We start from the raw sequence: 27,628 nt of genomic DNA, 5'->3' as shown, positions 1-27,628 counted from the left end.
CTCTGGACTGTGGGAGAACCCACAGAACCTGGTGCTCAGTACCTCTCCCTTCCTCATTTCAGGTTTCTTTTCCATGTTTTCCCCTACTAGAATGCAAGCTCTTTGAGGGAAGGGTTTTTATTTCTTTCTGCTTGTATTTGTATTCCTAGGGCTTAGCGCTGTGTCTGACACATGGGAAGTGTCAGAAAAACAAACATAAAGATTTATTGGCTTGACTTCTTTGTCACAAAGTAGGATTTGGGCATCTGGGTGGCACAATAGATACAATGCTGAGCCTGGAGTCGGGAAGACCTCAATTCAAATCCAGTCTCAAATACTAGCTGTAAGATCCTGGGCAAGTCATTTAACCTCTGTTTGCTTCAGTTTCATCATCTATAAAATGAGGCTAATAATAGCACCATCTTCCAAGGTTGTTGTGAAGATCAAATGAGACAATATTTGTAGAGGACTTATTATACAGTGATTGGCATATGGTAAATGCTGTAAGTGTTAGCTATCATTATTATTTTCCTCTAGAAATATGATGAAAATACAAAAGGCATCAATACAACATTTTTAAAGAGGAAAACAAAAACTGCAGTTGACCCTTCTATCTCTTCAAGTTATCCTTTTCATAGACACACTTCTAAAAAACCTACCTGCATTCATTGCATCTACTTTCTCAACTTCTACTCAACTCAACTCCTACCTTGGAATTTGCTTTCACATCCCATACCTCATTTGAAATTGCTCTATCAAGGATTACTGAGAGTCTCAAATGCTAAATTTGATAGTTATTTCTCAGTTCTCATCCTTCTTAACTTCTCTCCTTCTTTTATCACTGCTGACTACCCTCTCTTTTGGATGCTCTTCTCTTAACTTTTGTGACAATGATTTTTCCTCATTCTCCTACAATTTGTCTGACAGTTCCTATTTAGTCTCTTTGCTTAATCAATCAGTGAATAAGCATTTATTGAGAACCTACTGTGTAAGGCACTGGGAATACAAAAAAAAATGAAACAATGTCTAAAAGAGTTTGGATCCTACTGAGGGAAAGACAACATGAACATATATAAAGATAGACAGATATATACATACATAATCAATAAAAATTAATAAATAAATGGGAATCAAATGCAAAATAATTACAGAAGGCACTAGCAATTGGGAAGATCAAGGAAGGCAATAGCAAAGTAGAAGGTAGTGCTTAAAATATATCCTGAAGAAAGTCAAGAATTCTGTGAGGGGGACATGAGAAATGAGTGCATTCCAGGCATGAATGGCCACTGCAAAGCCACTAAAATGTGTGGGCCTTCTTTTCTCTCTCTTTGTCCTTTCTCCATGATCTCATAGTCTCCCATCAGTTCAATGATCATTTTTATGCAGATGACCCCCAGATCTACACATTCAGCCCTAATATCTCTGCTGAGCTCCAATCCCATATCACCAACTACCTGCTGAATTCCACCTGAATATCTCAACAACATTTCAAATACACTGTGTTCAAACTGATCTTGTCTTCTTTCCCTCAAGCTCATCCCTCTTCCAAATCTATTTCTTTACAGAGTACCAACTTTACAGGGTACCTTTCTGGTCACCTGGAAAACAATCTCAAAAAAAGTTATCCTCAACTCTTTTCTCTCCTTCACTCATAACAAATCCATTGCCAAAATACTGTCAATTCTATTTCTACAATGTGTGTCTCACAAATCTTGCATCAGGTCATTCTAGTTGAGGTACCCATCACATCCCATATGAACTACTGTAACTGCAGAACTGACTTTCTACTTTCATTCTCATCCATTCTCCATACAGCTGCCAGAATAACCTTCCTAAAGCACTATGTTGCTCCCTGACTAAAGAATCTTACATTTACTTAAATTTCACTCAGACAGTTTGATGACTCAGAAGCCTTTTCTGCTCTATTTGTTAGCATTCTTTTTCTCTTCAAATTATCTGGCACTGACTTATCTGGGTACCCTGGTATCCTTCTCCTGCCCCTAACTCCCAGTCAAATCTAAGGTTCTTCAGGGCTTAGTCAAGATTATCTTTCCCTTGTTTTTGCAGCTCTGACACCTAGCACAGTGACTTGTATATAATCTGTATTTAAATGCCAACTGTCTAGATAATGGAACAGAGTTCATTGAGCTAATATCAATATAAATGATGGGCAATGAGTAAGCTTTGAATGTACCAGGAGGAAGAGAGTGGGCTGGAATATATTAACACATCAAAGAACTGTCAATTCATTGGCTTGGGAATATCTTCCACCAAAGCAGATGACTTAACAGTAATTCTTCAAGAGATTAACTGAGACTCAGAAGTCAGATGACTTGCCCATGTTCATATGTAACTGAAGAGGTAGAATTTGCTTGAAAATATATCTGGTCCTAGGGTTTTCTTCTTTGGGAGTTCATTTATAGCTTGTTCAATTTCTTTTTCTTAAACTGTTATTTAAATTCTCTTTCTTATTCTGATAATCTGGTAATTTTAGATTTTTGCATGATTTACCCATTTCCCTTAAGTTGATAGTTTTATTGGCATACAGTTGGGGTAAAGTAGTTTCTAATAACTTTATTCTTTCTCCATTTATTGTGAATTCTTTTTCATTTTTGATAGTGGCACTTTCCTTTTCCTATTTAAAAATCAAATTAGCTAATGGTTTATATATTTCATTGACTTCCAAAAGAAGTTTGGTTTTATTTATTTAGTGGGATTTTTTTGTTTTCAACTTTATTAATCTCTCCTTTCTTCACAGAATAACTTCTAATCCTTTCTTCAATGACCCTTTACTGAATATATTTTTATAGTACTATGGTCAGTAATGGAGGTGTTTAATATTTTTGCTTTTCTACATTTGTTTGTGAGGTTTTTATGCCCTAATGGTCAGTTTACATGTACTCTCTTCTATTTCCTGTTATAACAATCAATAACATTAGGGTTCTAAAGGGACAGCTGTTTCTTTGCCCCTTATTAGAATCTTCATCCTTGTATACTCCCTTCCAATTACTCAAACATATCTACTTTTTAAGCTTCTTTTGAATTATTCAAAGTTTTTATTCAGTTCTGACTTTTTTTTTATCAGGAGTGCTTAGAAGTTCTACATTCTATGAAAGACCCATTTTCCCCTCATAGGATTATACTGAGTTTTGCTGGGTAAATTCCACCTAGCTGACAGCGGTCAGGCATAGAAGCAGTTTACTGGAATTTCAACCAGGCCAAGCCTAAACCAGGTTTGGGAGCGGGCAGCAAAGGTAGCAACCAGAAGTCACACTAAATCCAACTTCTCAGGGCATGCTTAATGTTTACTAGAGAGAAAACTGCAACATGGCAGAGACTGAGATTCAGTCAATCTTTCTTTCTCTTGCTCTTTCCAGATCTTAAAACTTAACCCCTTTCTTTAAAAACAACCCTCTGAAAGGCTGGGTTGATGTTTGAATGTTAATCTGCATTGATAATAAATTACATGCCCATTAACAATAATTTCACCTAAGTTTATGGTTTAATACTTCAAGAGGAGAAGCTAACCTATGTGAGAAGAGATTGTCTCACAGTTTTATTCTGGGATCAGGCTGAACCAAATAGAGAGTGCTTGTGCAATATAAGTAATTTCTGAAAATGTTACAGAAAATATCCACTAAACTGCCTCTGAACTTAGAAAGAGAATTAATAAAGAGTTCAGTCAGCAGCAGAGGGAGTGAGGGCTCCCATGACTATTTCCAAGTTCACTGGAAAGGAGGAGCATCACACCCCCACACCCTACTAGAGCTATACTGTCACAGTCATTTGCTTATTAATGGTATATTACAGACTCCCACTCAGATTTGTATTAGTTAAATTTTGGAGGAAAGGGGTAGCGAGGTGGCACAGTGTATAAAGCACTAGCCCTGGAGTACAGGAGGACCCGAGTTCAAATTCAGCCTCAAACATTTGACACTTGCTAGCTATGTCACTTAACTCCTATTACCTCCTCACTACCACCACCCCAAAAGACAGAAAAAATAAGACTTATATTCAGACCAACAAAGCATTATCAAATAAATATTTTGTGATGTGACCCTAAATGAAATTAAAATTTAAACATTATTTACATAAATTCATGTTCCCTGGACAGTTACTTTTTTTCCTTATTCAAACTATTTTATAATGCTTTCTTATTTTAATCTGCTTATAACATATAGAATGGTCAGGAGAAACAAAAGTACATTTTTTAACTTACCCTCTGCTAAGACAAAGCATGACTCTGTATATAAACCACTATGAAACTGGTATTCATTAGTTCAGGAAAATAATGAAATTTCTCTTTGGCAGGGGCAGGGTGGAGGCAGAGTATCAGAACCTATGACTGTGCCAGGGAATTCCTGATATGCAAAACTGCCTTCAGAGATGAAATCTATTTTACAGTGATGTCTTGGGGAGTGAGATAAAAGTGATTTACCCATGATCATATAGCTAGATATATATCAACGTATATGAGAAAAAAATTGGACCCATGTCTCCCTTGTTTCATGTTTTCTCTCAACTGATAAGATATTTTTAATGGCGATACAATAATGGTCTCAACATAACGCTACAGCCAAACTCTAATTTTCAGATATATTTAACATTTATAACTGTGGATATACCACAGCCAAAGAAAATTGTATGTGTGCATTTTCTACCCAAGGAGGTATGCCTTATCAGAATGGTAAAGAAAATTTTTAACATCACTAGAAATCTTCATTTCAGAGTGTCTCATTTGGACTCCCAAGGAAATTTCCTAGTGGATAGAGAATAGGTTATATAGCATATAATACTATATCTGTGGACAAAACTATTTTATTCTCTTTCTCTACAGAACTCATACTGATAATCCACACAGGTCATTCTGTAGAAGAGATGTAATTAATTGTCTCAATTAATCAATAACTTTCTCTGAAAAAAAATATTGCTTCTTGATACAAAAAGGATATGGCTTTACTAAGATTCAGTTGTACTGTTCCTGTAGGATCTTCCAAGAAATATTTCCCCTAAAAATATTAAAAGAAAAAAGTAAAAGTCTATACAAAAATTAACTACTTTCTAATCAAAAGTAATAATTATCAGAATGTAGTACAGCGGAAATGGCACTGGACTAGCAATCTGAACATCTGAGTTAAAATTCTAGATCTGCTACTTTATTACACATGGGATTATAGGAAGTTTACTTAATTTGATACTCAGTTTCCACAACAATAAAAGAAATGACTCTATATGACCTGTCTCTACCTCACAAGGCACTTTTGAAGAACAAATGGGATAATACATGCAGAAGCAACTTCTTGTTGTTGGGTTGTTTCAGTCATGTCCAACTCCTGGTGACCCCATTTGGGGTTTTCTTGGTATAGAGATAATAGTGTAGTTTGCCATTTCCTTCTTCAGCTCATTTTACAAATGAGAAACTGAGGCAAACAGGATTAACCCTGATTTGTCCATGGTCAAACAGCTGAATTTGAACTCAGAAAGATGAGTTTTCCTGACTCCAGGAGGGCATTCTATCTGCTGTGCCACCTAGCTATTAGAAGCAGCTACATGGGATTAAATAAATGGAACATAGTATCATTTTTGTTATAATTAATCAAACAAAAGTCATGTTCAAAAGGTATTCAGTAACTCATGCATCTTTTCTAAATAGAGTTCTTTCCTTTGTTCTATTACATTCAGCCTATTTTTTATCCTTTCTGCAATGTCCATTCCCTCTACCCCTCCCTACTCTTTCAGGCCATCACCCAAGCTCTGATTTCACCTTCTGCCTTTCCCAATCCTCATCCCTGTGGTTAACAAATTCAATTCAATTCTGTCCTCTACTCTCAAATTCCTTGGCTCTCATATCTTGTCAAAATTCAAATATGGATTAATTTCACCACTGACTGCTTGCTGAGCTAGGAAAAGTCACCCAAGCAAGCCAAATGAGGCCACTAAAAATGTGCACTATCCACAATGACCAAACACAACTGAAGAGGATGAAAGGTTAATAAACCTTTCACACCACCTGACAGAGAAAAGTGCTCACTCAGGGTACAGAATGAAGCACACATATACAGAGAGTGGGAGAAAGGGAGAGAAACTCCACCCAACAAAGCTAACTGGATCCACTAAAAATGTCCATTATGACCACACACAATTCCAGAGTTAATTGTGATCCTGGATACTCTCTCTTCTCTGGACTTTTATGATAACACCTTCTCCTGATTCTCCTCTTATTCATCTGAGCAGATTTATCATCTCCTTTGTGAGTTAATGATCCACATATCATACTTTCTAACTGTGGATATATCTGTAAGACTAGGCCCTTTCTCTATACTGTGTCTCTTGACAACCTCACCAATTAGTTAAAAAGCATTTATTATAACTATGTGAGGATACAAAGAGCTCCCATTGGTTTAATTATCACCCCTATGAAGATGACTCTCAGATCTGTTTCTCACCTGAGACCTAATCTCATCTGAGCTCCAGTTCCCTATTTCCAACTGGCTATTGAGTATTCTCAAAACGCATGTTCCGTAGGCATATCAAACTTAATGTGTCTAAAACTGAATTCATTATCTTCTCCACTCTCAACCCAACCTATTCCTCTTCTTCCAAACTTTCCCATTTCTGTTGAAGGCACTACCATCCTTCCAGTTTCTCAAGTTCATAACCTTTTCATTATCCTTGAATTCTCACTACACATCCCCAAATGTTATTCTTACTTCAACAAACTCTCTCACATCTGTCCTCTTATTATTACTCACACTACTATCTGAGCTTGTATCTCTCACTTGAACTGCACCTCACCTATTGCAATAGCCTCCTGATTGGTCTCTCTGCCTCAAGTCTCTCACCACTCTAATCAATCATTCACCAAAAGCCTAAGTAATTTTCCTTGCAAATTAAGTGCAAATTTGACCATGTCATGTCACAACTCAAAAAGTCATGTTTACTGCTACCTTACTGCCTTTGAGATTAAATACAAACTTCTCCACTTGGCATTTAATGCCCCGCATAACACAGTCTCAACATACTTCTCACACTCTATGGTCCTGCAAAACTGGCCTTCTTGCATTCCTCACAGACAACACCCACCACCCATCGTGTTTCTGTATTCACCATCCCCTAGGCTTAGAGTTTGTTCTCTTCTCACCTCTGCCTCGCTGAATCTCTTCTTTCTTTTAAAACTCAGCTCAAGTACTGCCTTATATATGAAGTTGCTCTGTCACTCTACCTTTGCTGCTACTACCCTCCCTTTCCAAACCAGTTTTTATTTTAAAAATAGATTTCTATATACTTAAATATGTGCATTTTTGTCTTTCCTAATAGAATATAAACTCCTTCAGAGGAGGGACCATTTCATTTTTGTCTTTATATTTTCAGTGCCTGGAAGTGTGTCAGTTATCAATGATTTCAAGGAAGGTTAGAGGACCTTACCCTATTTATGGATGACATGAAGCTGGATTGGATAATTAATAGATATGGTTACAATTAGGATAAAAAAATCATATCCCTTGAACCAGGAATACTGCTTCCTGGGCTGTATCCCAAAGAGATCATAAAAATAGTAAGGACCTACATGTACAAAAACATTTATAGCAGCTTGTGATGGCCAAGAACTAGAAATTGAGGGGATGCCCATCAGTTGGGGAATCGCTGAACAATTTGTAGCATATGAATATAATGGAATACTATATTGTGCTATAAGAAATGACAAACAAATAGACTTCAGAAAAACCTGGAAAGACTTATATGAACTGATGCTGAGTGAAGTGAAGAGAACCAGTAGAACATTATACACAGTAACAGCCATAGTGTGCGAGGACTGTTTTTGATAGACTTAGCCCTTTACAGCAATGCAGGGACCTACAACATTTCCAAAAGACTTATGATACAAAATGCCATCCACATCCAGAGAAAGAACTATGGAGTTGGAACACACAATGAAGTAGACTATTTTTTCTTTTGTTACATTTTGTTTTTCTCATGGTTTCTTCCATTCGTTTTATGACGAATATGCAACATGACTAATGTGAAAATGTGCTTAATAGCAATGTATGCGTAGAGCCCATATAAGACTGTATGCTGTCTTGAGGAGGGAGTGGGGAGAAAGTTTAAAACTTATGGAACTGATTGTTGAAAACTGAAAACAAATAAATTAATAAATTTTTGGGGAAAAATCATAATCTTGCTAGAATGATGGGACAAATGATATTACGAATTGTAGAAGCATAACCCCCAACTACAGTTTCGAGCTATAAAATAGGGATAATGTGTATAATATCTAATTCATAGAATTGTTATGAGAACTAAACTGAGATAATAAATCAAAGTGTTCTGTAAATCCTAAAAAGCAATAAATGTTAACTACTATGTAGAGCCATCTTGGTATAGTAGAAAGAATGGTAAATTTAAGAGTCAGGAGGGACTTATGTTGAATTCTACCTCTGACACTTATTAGTTAAGTGACCATGGGCAAATCACCTAATTTACCTGAGCCTCAGGAAACAATACTTGTAATGCCAACCTCACAAGGCTGTTGGAAGGCTCAAGTGAGGTTCATAGAATCACTGATCTAGAGCTAGAAGAGATCTCAGAAAGTAAAGTATTATTTAGCTATCAATAACTATTATAGACTACAAGCTCCATAAATTCAATGACCATGTTTTATCTAAGTTTAATATGTTTAATAATATCTGTAGAATTATGTGAGATGAAATTGAATAGGGACAAATATAAAATCCTACATTTCTCTTTTAAAAAATCAGCTGTGTAAGTACAGAATGGGGAAGAGGTAGTCAGACAGTAGTTTATATGAAAAAGGCTTGGTTTTTTGGTGAACTACAGGTTAAAATATCAATCAAAATAACCATTAAAACCTCATGCACTTTTAGTCTGCCCTGATAGAAATAAAATAATTCAAATTTAAAGCAAAGGAAGTAATAGTTCCACCAAACTCTGCCTTGACCAAACCACATCTGAAATGTTTTGTTCGAGACAACAGATTTTTGGAACAACAATTTCAAGTCAAAGCACACAAAACTTGTGGCATATGAAAATAAGTTAAAGGAGATATTTAAATGATTGTAACTTGTAGAACAATTTATCTTGTTCTGCTTGACCCCAGTGGACAAAGTAAAAAACAAGTAGAAGTATCAGAAAGGCACATTTCAGCTCAACATAAGAAAAACCATTTTAGTAATTTCAAAAATAGAATGGATTGCCATATTAAGTAGTGACTTAAACCATCACTGAAAGTTTTCAAGCCTGGATGATTGCTTTTTGAGGATGTTATAAAGGGGATTAATACTTTAACTAGGAATTGGACTAGATGATCTCTTAGGTTCTTTTCAACTCTAAGATCCTATGATATGAAACTTCAAGTATCATGCACGGCTATTGAGAAAATCCCTGTTATATTTTTCTTAGACAATACCTTGCACATTTCATTTCCTCCTCAAAGCCACTCTGGGAGAAAGGTACCATTTATTACTCAGTTTTACAGTTGAAGGATCAGAGGGTCAGACCCATAGTCACACAGCTAGTAAAGTATTTGTAAATACTATCTTTTTTATATCAGAGGTGTCAAACTCACAGCCAGCAAAACTCCCTAGTGCTGTCCTAATCACATTAAATGTAACTGGGAAATGTTTAACAAAATACACAAAAATGCAATAAAACATAGATAACGCTAATTTGTGGTTTTCTAAGTCAATATGCAGCCCACAGGGATTCTATTCTATTTGAGTCTACTTTACATTGCTTTATACAAACTACTTTTCTCCGGACAGACAATAGTGAGTGTACAACTACAGCTGATTCCTGTGTGTTTCCTGGATTCAAGCACATGCTATTTTTGCTTTTCATAATTTAGATGGCATGGACGACACTGGGGAAAACACAACAGCTCTACATGTCTAATAAGCATGGTTCAACACTTTTGATATGTCATTTAACGTCATTGGACCTCCTTTTCCCTATAAGTAAATTGAAAGAATTAGTTCAGATCTCTCAGGTTCCTTCTTTCCTTGACATACTATAATTCTAGTTTCTGCTTCTTAAGATTCTGGTCATGCTTCTCAATGTGAGAAAAGTGAGATAGTTTAAAGCCTTAGGATTTATAGTACAAATATTTAGTGGCTAATTCTAACAACATTTAAGATTACTTTTCCATACCAGTGATTAGCTCGTTTAGGATCTTGAAGTATTTCAGTTATGGATACTTTATAATCAATTTTAAGAAGAAAAGGTTAAGTGACAGACATGTGAGACAAAGAAAAGAACAAACTATGAGCTACATAGAAGGGTTTTGTACAAATGACAATTTTTTAAAAAAAAGTTTCCCTAAATCAGAATGTAAAGCAATTTAAGTTTAACCTACCTCTTTCATTTGGGTTATCATCCCAAGAACAATCACTTCTCCAATTTTGGCTGTACTGCCCAATAAGGTTTCTATTGTTTTAAGCTAAAAGACAAAACAGTTTCTCAGATTTACAAATGCACATTCCAGAAATTTACTTCTAAAAGCTAAATATTTTGTACAAATGATTATCAAAATTACACGATAAGCTATTTTTAAAAAATCCTACACCTTCACTAAGACTTTTTAGGACACTGTATATAATTCATGTCTGTTTTAAAGTTTTTACGTGTGATCCAATGCCCTCAAATAAAGTTTAGTCCGATGTCTCAACATCATGTGAAGGTGATCTTGGATTCTCAAAGACTACTTGCTGCCATTTATTCTTTGTTCTCAAGTGGAAAGGCTTCAATTATAGACTCAGCAATAGAATGTGTTGATTTTTGAGTACTCCCATAGTTGGTACCAAGAATCTTATCACTAGCAGGCTGGTCGTTGGTGAAAAATGCTTTGGCTACAAAATGTTGCTCAACTTTGTGCTTCTTTACTAATGTTGGCAGTAGAAGAAAAGATGGTGCTAAGAATAATAGAGACCATCTATAAACAATAACTTACCTAAATGTGAAATCTTTGCCCAGTGATCAATGAATGGATATGCTATTGAAAGAATTTAACTGAATCAATCTTGACATTATTGCTATAAATAAAATCTGAAGACAAAAATAGGTTGCAGCTTAATGGACGGATAGGTTCTTCTTTGGAAGGCAAATAAAAGAATTGTGGAAGTTAGTTTTATCTTGTGCCAAAGGCACAATAAATTGTTGGGACATTTGGTCCCAGACTATAGAGCTCATGATGTGAATTTGCAAAAAAGACCAACATGCAAGAAATTACTGCATGTGTCTGATAATACTCATGGAACTAGACAAAGAGGTACGTAAATTCTATGAAGAATTTGATAAGACTCTCCAAGTTAAATTAACATATACTTTGATACTCAGTAAATCTTATGTAAAGGTGATAATAAATTAATATGACTAAAAATGTTGGAAAATACAATTCAAGTAAGGAATGAGTGAAATCAAAGACTTTTGGACTACCTATAAGCCTCATGCCTCTGAATTTGGAACAGTTAAAAAATAAAAAGGTGCCAAACCAAATTATATCACAGTAAATGAAATTGATAACATTTTCACAGACATGAAATGAGTTGTTATTGACACCAAAAATTAGGAAGTAGATTGAAGAAAGAACATCAATAATTACACACACACTATCATCTAATTTGCACAAGTTGATTTATAAATCAACTGCCACAATGAGGAAGCCAAAAGAGGCTAAAAACCATCTTACATCAGCAAACACACTTGACTTCTTTGCCCAAGAGAAAAAAATGGCTTAGAACATGAACTCATTTGTAAAATCTTATGAGAAGAATAAAAAGAATATAAATTGCGGTACCACCTATTAAAGTTTAAAAGTTGGATTAAGACTGTATAAGACAGTCCTTGAAATGATAGCTATATAGCATAACACAAGAGAAAAAAATTCCAGGTATAAATTTTAGTAAAGAGTAAACAAAACTATCCCTTATTAGCAGACAATATAATGGTATGTTAGAAAACTAGAACATCAGCAAAGAAACTAAGACAATAGTTACAAAAAGGCTCCACAGGGGGTGGAGCCAAGGTGGAGGAGTAACAGAACGGATTCCCTACAGCGTTTCCGCCAAGCCCAGACAAATACCTGTAAAAAATGGCTCTAAACAAATTCTGGAGCTGCAGAACCCACAGAATGATAGAGTGAAGCAAAATCTCCAGCCCAAGACAGCCTGGACGGTCGTGGGGAAGTATCTATCATGCCATGCTGGGAGCAGAGCACAGTCCAACACCACACTGGCACAGACAGGACATGAGCAGGCCTTGGGGAGATTGAATTTCTCACATCTGTGGTGGTTTCCAGACTTCATGACCCCAAAATGCTGAGGATAAATTGGAAGGTCAGTGGGAAAAGCCTGTGGGACCAGTGCAGAAGAGTGGAGTGGTATGGAACCAGTCCCAGGGTGCCAGAGTGGGGAGGGGTCAGAGGAACCCGCAGCAGCCACAGCACCTGCAAGCCACTGTTTTTGGAGCTCTAGGCCCACAGATTGTGGGGGGACTGAGTGGCTGACAGTACAACTCCAACCTCCGCTGGAAGCAGAGAACTACTTTAACAAAGAGCTCAAGAAGTCAAGTAAATGGCTGGGGAAATGAACAAAAACCGGAAAAAAGAATCAGACTTTAGAATCTTACTTTGTTGACAAGGAAGGCCAAAGCATGCAAACAGAAGAAAACAAAGTCAAAGCTCCTCCATCCAAAGCCTCCAAGAAAAATACGAACTGGTCTCAGGCCATGGAAGAGCTCAAAAAAGATTTTGAAAGTCAAGTAAGAGAAGTAGAGCAAAAAATTGGGAAGAGAAATGGGAGTGATGCAAGAAAATCATGAAAAATGAGTCAACTGCTGCTTGCTAAGGGAGACACCTCCCCCCCCCAAAATAAAATGCTGAGGAAAATAACACTTTAAAAAATAGACTAACCCAAATGGCAAAAGAGATCCAAAAAGTCAATGAAGAGAAGAATGCCCTAAAAAGCAGAACTGGTCAGATGGAAAAGGAGATCCAAAAGCTCACTGAAGAAAATAATTCCTTACAGATTAGAGTGGAGCAAATGAAAGTTAATGACTTTATGGAAAATGAAATTATAAAACAAAACCAAAGGAATAAAAAAATAGCAGACAATGTGAAATACCTCATTGGAAAAACAACTGACCTGGAAAATAGGTCCAGGAGAGACAATTTAAAAATTATGGAACTACTTGAAAGGCATGATCAAAAAAAAAGAGCCTAGACATCATCTTTCATGAAATTATTAAGGAAAACTGCTCTGATATTCTAGAACCAGAGGGCAAAATAAATATTGAAAGAATCTACCAGTCACCTCCTGAAAGAGATCTGAAAAGAAAAACTCCTAGGAATATAGTAGTTAAATTCCAGAGTTCCCAGGTCAAGGAGAAAATATTGCAAGCAGCCAGAAAGAAACAGTTCAAATATTGTGGAAATGCAATCAGGATAACACAAGATCTGGCAGCTTTTACATTAAAGGATCGAAGGGCTTGGAATATGATATTCCAGAAGTCAAAGGAGCTAAGAACCAAGAATCACCTACCCATCAAAACTGAGTATAATACTTTATGGGAAAAAGGGGTCATTCAATGAAATAGAGGACTTTCAAACATTCTTGATGAAAAGACCACAGCTGAATAGAAAATCTGACTTTCAAACACAAGAATCAAGAGAAGCATGAAAAGGTAAACAGGAGGGGGCGGAGTAGAAAGACACATATGCTAGCTCTCCCCACACAGCACTAGGACCACATCATATCATGCCTGCACTACTGAAATAGCCCGCTGGTGGATCGCGCTGCCATAAGTGTCTCTCTATTCAATTTCATCATCTGTCAAAGTGATCAAACAACACTCCAACCCCTCTAACCCCCACATTCAATAAACTTCAGTGCCCCCCCAGATTAAATATAAAACTGTCTGTTTGGCCTTCAAAGCCTTCATAACATGGCTCTTTTTTATACCTTTCCAGTTTTTTTACACTTTATTCCCCTCTATATATTCTGTGATTAAGTAACAGTATCCTTGCTGTTCCCTGCACAAGATAGTCCATTTCCCAACTTCAGGCACTTTCACTGGCTGTCCCCATGGCTGGGAGTCTCTCCATCTTCGGAGTCTCAGTTAAAATTCCATCTGCTTCAAGAAGCCTTTCTTGATCCCCCTTAATGCTAGTACCATCTCTCTGTTGATTATGCCCAATTTATCCTGACGCTACATTGTTTTTATATTGTCTCCTCCATTAGACTGTGAGCTTTTTTTATTAATTAATTTTAATTATTTTCAGTGTTCTACAATAACTACCATATAACTTAGATTATTACTTTCCCCTCCCTCCCACCCTCTCCCCTCCCTCCCTGAGACGGCATACAATTTTGTATAGGTTCTATACAAACATTCCTATTAAATATATTTTCACCATAGTCATGCTGCGTTGAAGAATTAAAATGAGTGGGAGAAATCATCTAACAAACCAAAACGTAACACACACACACACACACACACACACACACACACACACACACACACACGCACGATCACTACAATCTGCAATTGAATTCTATAGTTCTTTCTCTGGATGTGGAAGGCATTTTGCCTTAGAAGACCATTGGGAATTTTTTTTTAAGTCCTTGCATTGCAATGAAGTTCCAAGTCTACCAGAAAAAACTCTCACACACTGTGGTCGTTGCTGTGCACAAAGTTCTCCTGGTTCTGCTCCTTTCACTCAGCATCAGATCACATAAGTCTTGCCAGGCCTCTCTGAAGTCTTCCTGTTCGTCATTTCTTATAGCACAACAGTATTCCATTACATTCATATAGCATAATTTATTCAGCCATTCCCCAATTGATGGGCATACCCTTGATTTCCAGTTTTTGGCCACCACAAAGAGTGCTGCTATAAATATTTTTTGTACATGTGGGACCCTTTCCCATTTTTATGATCTCTTGGGGATACAAGACTGTGAGCTTCTTAAGGGTGTGGCGTAGCGGTGTGTAGCGGTGTGTGTCTGTGTGTGTGTGTGTGTGTGTGTCTGTCTGTCTGTCTACAAGCAAGAAATTGAGCCTAGAATTAAATAAGAGGAGAGTGGGCTGGATTACTTTTAGGAAACTGCAATATTCTTTTTAATACAGTTTCTTTTCCCTGAAACAAGGGCCCATCTTTTTAATACCAATCTTCTCCTTATTATATGGATGCAAGTTATAGAACAATGTCTCCAAAAAGTTAAAATTGAAATAGAGAACAGAACAGTAGATATGAATAAACTAAAATACATCATGAAGAAGAAATAATATAAAGGATGTCATCAAAAATATGCAAACAAATCAACATCTTACATCACATAGTACAATGTGTGTTCGTCCTTTGTTGCCGAAGAAGACCATGCCATCAGAGAAATAATGACATGACTTGCACTTGACTTTGTTTTGAGTGAGGGAGGGCTGTGCAGGTCCCCAGCCTCACTTCTCCTCCAGAGCCATCTCAATCCAGTGACCAGATATTCATCAGGTTGACTGGAGATGATCCAGGATGAGGCAATTGAGGGTAAGTGACTTGTCCAAGGTCACACAGCTAGTGAGTGTCAAGTGTCTGAGGTGAGATTTGAACTCAGATCCTCCTGACTCCTGCACTGGTGCTCTATCTACTGCACCACCTAGCTGACATACTACAATGAGATAAAAAATGAATAAGTAACCTGAATACAAAAAGTCACACCATAAAAAATTAGAGAACCAGAGCAGGTGCTTTTTACAATTACAGCAAAAGGGAATATTCTTAAACAAACACAGTAGAGTCATAAGCACAAAATATAAAAGAGATAATCTCAATTGCATGAAAGTGAACAACTTTTGTACAATGCAATTCAGTGAAGAAGGGGTATGGTCAATTGGAAAAAATATTATGAACCATCTCTGATAAGGGTCTGATGTTTTACTTACACACACACACACACACACACACACACACCCTCCAATAGATAGCTAGAACACAAATAAATATATAAGATCAAGAGTCACTCCTCAATGGGTAAGTGGTTTAAAGTTATCAACACACAGATCTCAAAAGAACTGCAAATTATTAACCCTATGAAAAACTTTCCACTATAAGAAAAATAAAATTGAAACAATCCTGAGGTTTCACCTTACATCCAACAAACTGGCAAAGTTTAAAAGAAAGGTGAACTAAAATAGTCAATATGACTTGGTCTCACCATTATGGAAAGCACTTTAGAATCATTCTTTTAAAAATGACTATGATGGCCATACCCTTTAACTCAGAAATCCCTACACTGAGCATACATCTGATTAAGTCAAATAAAGAAAAAAACAAGCAAAGAACTGTGTGTGTTCGTCCTTCGTTCCCGAAGAAAGCCATACCATCAGAGACATGATGACATGACTTGCACTTGACTTTTTTTTGAGTGAGGGAGGGCTGCGCAGGTCACCAGCTTATCACCAGCTTCACTTCTCCTCCAGAGACATCTCAACCCAGTGACCAGATATTCATCAGGATGACTGGAGATGACCCAGGATGAGACAATTGGGGTTAAGTGACTTGCCTAAGGTCACACAGCTAGTGAGTGTCAAATGTCTGAGGTGAGATTTGAACTCAGGTCCTACTGATTCCTGCACTGGTGCTCTATCCACTGCACCATCTAGCTTCCTCAAAAGCAAAGAACTAGCAACCATGCAGATACCCATAGCTATCTACATAGAGAATGGCTAAACTATAGAGAATACCTAAACAAATTAAAGTATATTGAAAGTAATGCACTATTATGGTGCAGTAAGAAAAGATGACTATGAAGAATACAAAGCGAAAAGCAAAGTTAAGTAGAATCAAAACAAAAAGAAAAAAGCTACATAGTGACTATGACAATAAAAACAAAAATAACAAAAAAAAAATCAAAATTGAATGCTCTATAATTATAATGATCAAGCCTGGCAACAAAGAATAGAGAAGTGGCTCTGCAGAGTGAGGAATTATAGGTGTGGAACACTTCATTTCCTGTCAGGACTGGTTGATATGCTAGTTAATTTTGCTGGACTGTTTTCTTTCCCCTTTTTCTTTTTTGTTATAAGTCATAGCTCTTTGGGGAAAGGTAAGGAAAACTATCTTGGGAAAGGAAGGTGATATACAAATAAAAGATATTTATTTATAGCAATTAAATTAAAATCAATAAAAATAAATATATGAATGAAAAAGAAAATGGCCTTATCATGGATTAAGAGCCATCATGTGTGCTTCCACTGTATTCCTGTGATATTAAAACAAAATGAGGAAGACTCACAGAATGTTCGGTATTACTTGTAATAAATTTATGGTTAGACATGGACAAATAACACAAGATGGGTAGGCGTGAAAATGCTGTAAAATACATTTTAGATGGAAGGATTTAAATAAGATTGTGGAACCATTTGAGTATATGTTGAGTTCTAATAGCTAAAGCAATAGCTTGACAATGAACTATTAACAGCATTAGGTATTTCTCAATAATGAATTAAGCGAAGTTGTAATGGAATGTAATAATGGAATACTATATTGTGCTATAAGAAATGACAAACAGATGGACTTCAGAAAAACCTGGAAAGACATATGAACTGATGCTGGGTGAATGAGCAGAACCAGAAGAATATTATACACAGTAACAGCCACATTGTCTGATGAATAACTTTGATAGGCTTGGCTCTTCTCACAATGCAAGGTTCTAAGACAACTCCAAAAGGCTCATGATGGAAAATGCTATCCACATCCAGAGAAAGAACTATATAATCGGAACACAGAATGAAGCAGACTATTTTCTCTTTTGTTATGTTCTGTTTCTTTTTTTGTCATGGTTTCTCCCATTTGTTTTAATTCTTCTATGCAACATGATTAATGTGAAAATGTTTAATAAGAATGTATGTGGAGAAGCCATATAAGATTGCATGTTGTCTCAGAGAAGGAGGGGGAAGGGAGGGGAAGAAAATTTAAATCATATGGAAGTGATTGTTGAAAACAGAAAACAAATAATTTAATAAAAAATGCAAGTTTAAAAAAATAATGAATTAAGCAACATTTTATAAAATGATTTATTAAACATAAAGAAGCAATGAATCAACTAGAAATATGAACCTATATGTGGAATAATCTTACCCATTCACAGCCTTGCAAATGACCTGGGTATGAATTACTAGGAGTAATAGGTATATTATAAAAGTAATTTATTTTAGTACCTACATACTTACTGGATGTGGATGCGTTATTAAAAATAAACATGTGTTGAGTTTGTTTTATATTTTGCTATGATAGTTACATAGTTACATATAAGTGAAATCATATCATCATATTTCAATGAGGATAAGTACGGAGTGGTATTTTCTAAATACCATTCTTTTTTTTCACTTTTCTAAAATCTGACACAGAAAGAGCACAATTCTAGGCTACAAATTTGTAATCTGTACCACTTTTGAGCAACAAGTTTTGGCAAACACACAGACTGCCCACTTCGGGTAGATAGCAGAGTCAGAAATACAGAGGGAAACTTAATAAGACTGAAGAGAGGCAACAAATACAATATAATTTCATTTAAATTAATTTAAAATTACTATACAATGTTTTAGACAAGGCAAAGAGAGGACTCCAAAGTGTTTTAGGATTCAGCATTCAAGTTCCACAGACAATATAAGAGTACACGTTAGTGAGTAAGTGACATCATTTCTCAAAACTCCACAAATGAATGTGGTCTCTAGTGAATGCTTCTAATATACCTTAAAGCTTTAATATGAACTCTTATAATTATAATTCTGTCTTCTCTTCATCTTAATAAACAGGGCAACATGACAGCAGTTAATAAAAAATAGCATGTCATTCAATTTTGCTTGGAATTCAAGAAACAAACAAAAAATACATCAATAAGTAGAACGACTATTCATTCTCCCCAAATGTCTAGTAAAAATATTCTAACCTGGAATTTGCTTCTTCTTTCATCAGGATGAGCACCTGTTGCTAGAGGAGTAAACAATTCATGTCTTTGGGTTCTCTATGAAAAAAGATTTACTCGGGTTAATGAGACAGACATTTTTTTAATCCTTGAGATTCATCAAAGTAATTTTCTTAAAAATTATTTTATAATTGGTACTATTCACAATAACTACAGCAATCCTAAAGGTGTAAACATGGGGAGGAAAAACTCTGGTAAAATACAGCAGTAAATCTTATTACCATAACTTCAATTTAAAGGATTAAGGGAACATCTATCACTTCTTTCAATTAACAACTGTTAAATTTTTTTCAAGGAATGTACTTTGTGAGTTTGTTTAGAAACTTCTATTGCATCAAAACAAAATGAATCAAAATTGTTTTAAAATAAAATTGGTATTACTTAGCATTAATGAAAGCTTACTATATTTGCAATTCCAAATATCTAAGTTTAAAGAACTCAAGGGAATGAATTGCATGGTTTATCTGACCTATACTAATGTCCAGTTCTCTAAAGCTGACTGAAAATGTGCTAACTGCCTTAGCTATTACAGAAGAAACTATTACCTCTAACTTTGTTTTTTAAAACTTCGATTTCTCTACAACAAAGGCTTATCATCCCTTGCTCCTTGTAATATTCAGTCATGGAGTATGGGCCTGACAGACTTGTTTTGGTCACATTTGGCCTTGAGCTGGATAAAGAATTGTGAAAGAAATTTACAGTGTGAGTGTGAGAAGAATACGAGTTAGAGAGAAGAAATGTGGGAATATCTGTAGAGAAACTAAAGAACATGAGATAAAGGAGGTGAAAAGACCTAGGTAGAAGGGCCTGAGGACAAAAAAAGCAAAAGACTCCAGTTAAAAAAAGAAAATGAAGTAATTACAAAAACCATCATATTCTATTGCCCAATAATTCCATCATTGGGAATGTACCCTTAAAGTATTATAAAACAACAACAAAGAGCTACTCCTGAAGCAGAATTAATAGAATTGGAAGGTAAGGGGATACCCATTAGTTGTTTGTTCTTCATTCCCAAAGAGGGCCATTGATTTCAGAAAGAGGATGTCCTGACTTGCAAGTGAATTGGGTTTAAATGAGGAAGGCTTGTGCAAAGTCACCATCTTCACTCTCTCTTCCAGAGCATCTAGATCTAGTGACAAGATCTTAGGTCTCAGTTTGACAGAGGCAGTGCCCATTCAGTGATTAAGGAGAGGATTCTCATGGCAAATGGACTAAATTTTCTTACTAGAGTAAAAGATGAAATCCTCACCTGAGAGAGATGGGGCAAGTAGAGGTGTGGGAGGCTTGAAATAGCTTTTGACATATGGAACCAATGAGGAAATAATAAAAAGAATGCCTTGTAGTGAGGGCCCAGTCAAAGCTGAATTTATAATGTACCCAGTCAGTAGAGTTGTATGACTTCCTTCACGTCCTTTCAGCAGCACAAATAGGGTGATAGGAGGTGGAGGAAAGAGGAAGGAAGGGGAGAAGGAGAAAGAGAGGAAACATTTATTAAGTGCCTACTATGTGCCAGGCACTATGCTAAGTGCTTTACCAACATTATGTGACTTGATCCTCATAAGAACGATCCTCATTTTGTAGTTGAGAAAACTGAGGCAAACACAGACTTGCCCAGGGTCACAGAGTAAGTATCTGTAGATAAATTTGAACTCAGGTCTTCCTGATTCTAGACTCACTCTATGGTATCACCAACATGCATGGAGTCATCCAGGGCTAAAATTTGGCAGGGCAGTAAGACAAGGAGGTAAGAAATTTAAAAGAAAACAGTATAGAATTCAATTGACTGACTAGTTAGGGTCAAGATTGTAAAGGGAGGAAAGTAAAGCAAAATCAAAAATAATGGTTCATTATAGAACTAGAATCCACAAGGCATAGTGAAAGGGATGGGCAAGTCTGAAGAGGGAAATGGGTGAGTTAGAGTTGAGGAGAATAAGGTTAATAGCCTGGGAGGTAGAGCTGGGGATAATGGGTAGGGAATAGTCTGCTCCTCTGTAGCTGGAGAGAAAAAGGGCAAGAAAACTTAATTCTCCTGGGGACTTGGAGGGCATGACTTAAAGGTTGTGATGATACTTTATACATCAAAATTAATTAATTTAAATGTAAATGGCTACTAAGCAAGGGTAATTGGTTTACTAATATTTAATATTAGGTTTTTCCATTCAGCAACTAATTTTTAAAAAGAAATACAGAAAATGGATCCAAAGGGCAGGTAATAGATGGTTAATACAAGAATACTATCAGAAATACTAAATCTATTTAATATATCGTTGTTATTGTGTTTGTCTTTCGTTGCCAAAGAAGACCATGCCATCACAAAACTGACAACATGACTTGTACTTGACTTTGTTTTGAGGGAGGGAGGGCTGTGCAAGGTCACCAGCCTCACTTCTCCTCCAGAGCCATCTGAATCCAGTGACCAGATATTCCACTATGCTACCTAGATGCCTCTAACTGTTTCAGTTAGGAAATCTAGATTTCTGAAAAAACATTTTGGTCTAATGAGTTTCTATTGCACATGGCCTTAGAAAATAGAGGCATTGTATCCCAGAATGACAAAGAAAACCATGTGGACCAGTTCTCGTGCTCCACTTTTCTTCAGGCTACAGTCATGTTCACAACGAATGGAATTAAGAAGAAAAAAAGTCAGTCAATAAACATTTATTAACTAGATACTATGTACCAGGCACCCCAGTACTAGGTAATGAAAAGGCAAAAACAAAATAGTCCCTGCCTTAAAAAGCTTACACTCTAATACGGGAGACAACACATACATACACAGGACATACAGAGTGATAAAAGGACTAGTGCCCTCCTCCCCACACACTTACTTTGTGTTTGTTGTGAATATATTTTGTTTATGTTTATAGGAGTTTATGATTGGTACAAGACCTAATAAACAGGAAACCACTAGAGTGTATTGAGGGGAAAGGGGGGTAACATGGGCAGATCTGTAAATATGGAAAATCACTTTGGCAGCTGTGTAGAAGATGGGCTGAAATAGGATTGGGCTTGAGGCAAGGAGAGAAATTAGGAGGCTATTGCAAAAAATACAGTGAGGGCCTGAGCTAGGGCTGTGACTTGAGTGAAAAGAAGAGAACATATGTGAGAGATGTAAAGACATGGAAAAAAATCTGGAAATTCGTTAGAAAGAAGGATGAGTGAGGTGTTGAGAAGATAACTCCAAGGTTGCAAACCTATATAACTAGAAGATGGTCATGTCCTTAACAGAAATAGGAAATTTATAGAAAGGGTGCCAGGGATGAACTGGTGGAGAAAAGGGAATGAGTTCTGCTTTGAACCTGTTGAGTTTGAGATGCTTACAATTCAAAATGTTCAATAGGAAGTTTGTGATGTAGGACTAGAGTTCAGAAGATATACATACACACATACATATATGCATATGTATGTATGCATGGGTGTGTATATGTGGAGAGAGATGCAGTGTCCCAAAAGTCTTAGTAAAATTTTAAGTTATTGAAGCTTAAATAGCTACTTAAGCTATTTAAGATATTGAGATCCATACAGGAACACTCTACGTAGATCTTGGAGATATCTTCATAGAAATAACAATTAAACTCATGAGAAGTGACAACATGGCAAATTGAGAGAGCACAAAGAAAAGAGGTATAAGACAGAGCCTTAGGATACATTCACTATTAGGAGATTGTGAGAATGATGATCCAACAAAGAAAACCATGAAGTACTCAGGAAAGTAGGAAGAGATCTAAAGTAGAACAGTATCATGAAAACCCAGAGAAGACTAGGAAGAGGAAATGGTCAAAAGTATCTACAGCTGCAAAGGTCAAGAAGGATGAGGAGATAAAGACATTATATTTAGCAATTAAGAGATCATTAGTAACTTTAGGAAGAGAAGAAGCAGTTGAATGATGGAATTCGAAGTCAGATTGAAGAAGTAAAGAGAAAATTCATGGCAAATAGACTTAATTTTCTTGGCAAGTACAAAGTAGAAGAAGAAGAGCTAGTAACATTTTATAATGGACATGAAATGGACTCAAAATCAAGAGGCTTGGGTTCTTTTTCTAACTCTATTCCTAATTAGTCTGTAACCAAAGACAAATCACTTAAACTTTCTGGACCTCAGTTCCATATGTAGAACAAGGATGACTGGACTAGATGATCTCCAGGGTTCCTTTCAGTTTTCAATCCTATGATCCTATGATACATACTATAGTAATTCATATAGGTAAAGGGATTAACTATTTTCTGGAGAATAAGAAAAGATGTTCAGATTGATAAAGTTATAAGGCATTGGGTTTTCTGTGTAATATATAGAAGGAACATGCTAATTCTATTTTTAAAAAATCAACTTGTCCTACTTCTCCAATAAACTATAAAATTTTTAAAGTAGAATTTAATGCCATAAATAAAACATTTTCTGGGACAACACTTGAGCAGGGCTTGCAATAAAATTTCAATTTTATAACAATTTGATACAATATAATGAACACTCGAGTACTTCAAGGATCTAATCTATGATTTCACCTGCTATTTTTCCCCTCCGGTGATATAACTCAAAACCCTCTCCATACCTAAGTATGAATTGTCATGACCAAAAAAAGATTCAGCACCTCACTGTGATGAGTATCTACAAATTTAACTGGTCCTTAGGTGACAGACGCACAGTGTGTCCCCAGGATTTTATTCTATGGATGCCATAGAATTATGCTTTCGTAATTTTAAAAATTCCTTAATTCAAATATGCACAGTTGCAAAGCATGAAAGTAAAAGGGATGAGAGGCACAATCAATGTAATCGATTATTAGGTTTACAATTTATAATAGCAAGTCTTCAAATAAATAACCAACTATCTACAAAAAGATATAAAAAGGTGCCCCAAAGATTATCTCAGCACTACAGAATGTTAAGGCAGGAAGGGACCTTATAGTTAATTGTTAGAAAACTGAGATCTAAAAGGGTTAAGTGATTTTCCCAAATGTCAGACAGAAAATCTCCTCTAAAACACAAAATATTAAATGAACACTGGCCCATATGATACATTATTATCTCCATTACTAGAAACCTTAAAATCCTGAAATATAATTCCTCAAATTTATCTTTTCAAACGTATAATGAAAATTTTCAAGTCAAATTGTAAATACCAACTAACCAAAGCCTCTGTCTTTTTTTCTAAACTTACCTGCTGTAAAATGGTATAACGTTCACGAAATACCTCTGCTTTGTCCCTTGCTTTCCCAAATAAATTTGGCAAATGGTGACTGGTCATCGATAATCTGGAAAAAGAGGAACGTCTTTACTCTTTTCAAAGTGACTATCTTGTTTAAATGAGCACACTAAGGGGACATTTCACAATCTGTGAAAGGCAATGTGGTATAGGGAAAAAGCACGGGGCTCAAAAGCAGGAGACATGAGTTCAAGTACTGACTTCCATGGGGAAATCACTTAACATCTGTGAGCCTTAGTTTCTTCATCTGCAAAATGGGGACAGGGTACTACCTAACTTATAGAGTTGATTTCTGCTGAATAAACAAAGCATTTAATAAGCCCTCTAGTCTTCAGGTAGGAATTGTATTATAATTAGAAGGCTTATAAATAGCTACTAGCATCAGACATTGGCCCTTTGAAGAATTCCTATAAGTCACAGTTTGCCTGGCACATACTCAACCCTACCCTCCCCCCACCCCACTCCCCCACCCCCAATCATTTTCCTGGTTTTGGTTTACAAAGAGGGCATGAAACAAAGTACACTACAGGGTTGTTGAGAAGAAAAGCTTTATTTTTTTTTAATTTTCAAGCTATATGAATGTGAGGCAACATTCTTTACATGAAAATTAATACTTAAGAAAACTTACGGTAGAAATTTCTTTCTTTCCAGATTATACACAAAGTGTAGAACATCAAATGCTCCAATTATATTAAGAATATGTTCTCTGGGGAAAAAAATAAAACACAAAATGCATAAGACCTTATTAATAAGATTCTACTTCAAAATGGCAACTTGTACCATGAAAAATACTCTTAGATATTAACCTTCTTGTTTACTTATTTATATGTTTCAACATTTCAACAAGGATTTATGAAGCACTAATTATATGCCATACAGCACATTAGGATCTGAAGATAAAAAAACAAATTAAATATTCCTGGTCTTCAAGGAATGTCCTGAGGGAAAGATCATGTACATATTTTAATATAAACAAAATAAATGCAAAGTAAAGTGGGGGACTAGAAAAGCTAATTAGCAGCTGGAAGAATTAGGAAAAGCTTCATATAAGTGATATTTGAGGTGAGTTTGAAGGAAACAAGGGGCTATAAGAAGAGGAAGTGCATTCCAGATGTGAAAGACAGCCTTTTCAAAGACATGAAAATGGGAGAAGGCATATGTGTGAGGTCAGTAAGAAGGCCAGTGTAGCCAGAATGAAGAATACATGATGGGAACTTAATACTTAGTAAAATTAAAAATGGTTAAATTGGAACAAGATTGTAAAAAGGAATTTGAAGCCAAAGTGAGAAGTTTCAACTTGCAACTTGAGGTAAAATCGAGCCATTGCAGCCACAACGAAGGGAAAAAATTGGTCAGAACTGTGCTTTAGGAAAATCACTTTGGTAGCTGTGTGGAGGAAAGATTAGAGAAGGCTGAGACTAGAGGCAGAGGCAAATTAGGAGGATACTGTAATATTCCAAGTTGGGGGGTGATGAGAGCACAACTATGGTAGTATCTGTGAGTAAAGAAAAGGGGATGGGATGTAACAGATGTTGTGAATGTAAGAGTTGATGAGAGTTAACAAATAATTAAATATGTGAGGCCAGAGTAAGAAGTCAAGAGAATGACTCTGAATTTTCAAATGTGAGTGAGTAGAAGGATGGCAGTGACCTCAACAGAGATCAGAAGTTCTCAACAGAGATCAGAAGTTCAGAAGAGGAGTGGTTTTGGGGAAAAAATAAATTCATTTGGACATTCCAAGTCTGATATTCAGGATGTAAATATCCAATGGATTGGTGGTAATATGGGGATGGAACTCAGGACATTAGGGCTACATATAGAGAGCTGCATAGAAATGATTAAATCCATGAAAGCTAATGAGATCACCAAGTGAAAGACAAGAGCCCAAGAGAGAGACGTGTCACACAAGAGGGTGTGATATAGATTAGATGATGTTTTGCAGACACTGGGAAAAGCAATAACTCTGATATTTCATTTTTTGATTGCAACATGTTTGTAGTAACACTGGTTGACTCTTGTCTTGATCAGGTAAAACTAGAGTAAGCTAGCTTCCCCACTTGACTGCTATATGTTTCATTGCTTGTGTGTATTTCGTTGCTCTCTTTTGTTGCTTTTTAATTCTGTGGTTTTTAAGAATGGCTGGTTATACCATAACTAACATGGAAATGTTTTACACGATGGGGTCATATAAAACCTATATCATATTGCTTGCCATCATGGGGGGGAGGGAAGGGTCAAAATCTTTCAAAATGAATGTTGAAAATTGTCTTTTCATGTAACTAGAAAAAATAAAATACTATTTTAAAAAAAAGAATGACTGGTTATTTCTCCAAAAAGTGCAATGCCTGGGTCTCACAAAAGGGTAAAAAGTTACTAATTGTCTATATCCATTGACTCAATGACTCCAATATTGGGCACATACCCCAAAGAAGTCAGACAGAAAGTAAGACAAAAAGGAGCCATAGCAACATTTCTTGTGGTAACAAAGAACCAGAAACAAAATGAGAGGCCACAGATTGAAGAATGATTGAAAAAAAAAGTATGACTTATTAATATGATGGAATATTATTACTGAGTAAAAAAATGACAAATATAAGGAATTTAGAGACATTACAAAGATTTACATGAACTTAGACTAAGAACCAAAATAAGTAGAACCAAAAGAATAATACATGCAATGATTATAACAACGTAAATGAAAATATCATTTATAGAAAGCTTAACTCTGACTACTGAAAATCCCCAGGACAAAAAAATGAGGAAACTAGTTAGTAGGAAAGGATGCTTTTAAACACTTACTAGATATGGTCAAGATACCAAATATTTTTATTTGCTTTTTTTTGTTACAAAAGAATATTCAATTGGAGCAGGAAGTTTGGGGGTGTTTTTTCTGTTTCAGAAAGACCCTTTCAAAGACAAAAGGCTTTGGTTGTAGGGTTCTGTTTCCTTTTTAAAGTAAGGAGGTTGGGGTATGGTGGTCTAGTTGAACTACTTGACTTAAAGCTCCTCTAGGCACCTTCCCACCCCTGATACCCTAATCTGAAGGAAAGTTTCTGATCTTAATTTTATTTCCCAAATTGATTCCCTTATTTGGTTTTCCCAAAGAGCATTTTTCACTGTAAATTATCAAATTGCCTTTACCTCTTAATTTGGGTTAATTGAAACAGTTTTCTCAAAGCCTAGCCACTGGAAAAACTGCCCAGATTAATAGATCACAGGAGAAAAAAGGCTTGGAATACAAAGATTCCCACAAGTAACACTGTTGAGGTTAGATTTGGGAAGAGTGGTTCAAGTGTTTAAAGAATTTACTTAGATCTCCTCTGTAGCCACTGGGCTACATGTAAGCAAACACAGGTCTCCTTAGCAAGAAAGCTAAGTGAGATCCTGATATTATGCTTACATTCAGAATGATGATGTAGTTTTAGAGGTTTTATGGGGGTTAAAGATTAAAGATGGGACA

At 36.0% G+C, this 27,628-nt stretch overlaps 1 protein-coding gene across 2 annotated transcripts in view; it reads right to left on the bottom strand.

Moving 5' to 3' along the window:
* Nucleotides 1-27,628, bottom strand: part of POLE2 (DNA polymerase epsilon 2, accessory subunit) — a 54,733-nt gene that overhangs the window by 21,179 nt on the left and 5,926 nt on the right. Inside the window, exons 4-9 of one of the 2 annotated variants that reach the window (XM_072629473.1) lie at nucleotides 24,797-24,874; nucleotides 24,124-24,217; nucleotides 18,930-19,004; nucleotides 10,349-10,432; nucleotides 4,932-4,988; nucleotides 4,199-4,247 (exon numbers count right to left, since the gene is read on the bottom strand). In XM_072629473.1, the coding sequence (XP_072485574.1) occupies nucleotides 4,199-4,247; nucleotides 4,932-4,988; nucleotides 10,349-10,432; nucleotides 18,930-19,004; nucleotides 24,124-24,217; nucleotides 24,797-24,874 (437 nt within the window). Of the gene's footprint in view, nucleotides 1-4,198; nucleotides 4,249-4,931; nucleotides 4,989-10,348; nucleotides 10,433-18,929; nucleotides 19,005-24,123; nucleotides 24,218-24,796; nucleotides 24,875-27,628 lie in introns of both variants that reach the window. The other variant, XM_072629474.1, reaches the window with a different exon arrangement.

This window comes from Notamacropus eugenii, chromosome 1, assembly GCF_028372415.1.
Source record: "Notamacropus eugenii isolate mMacEug1 chromosome 1, mMacEug1.pri_v2, whole genome shotgun sequence".
NCBI classification, from domain to species: domain Eukaryota; kingdom Metazoa; phylum Chordata; class Mammalia; order Diprotodontia; family Macropodidae; genus Notamacropus; species Notamacropus eugenii.
This window is presented reverse-complemented; position numbering and strand designations above follow the sequence as displayed.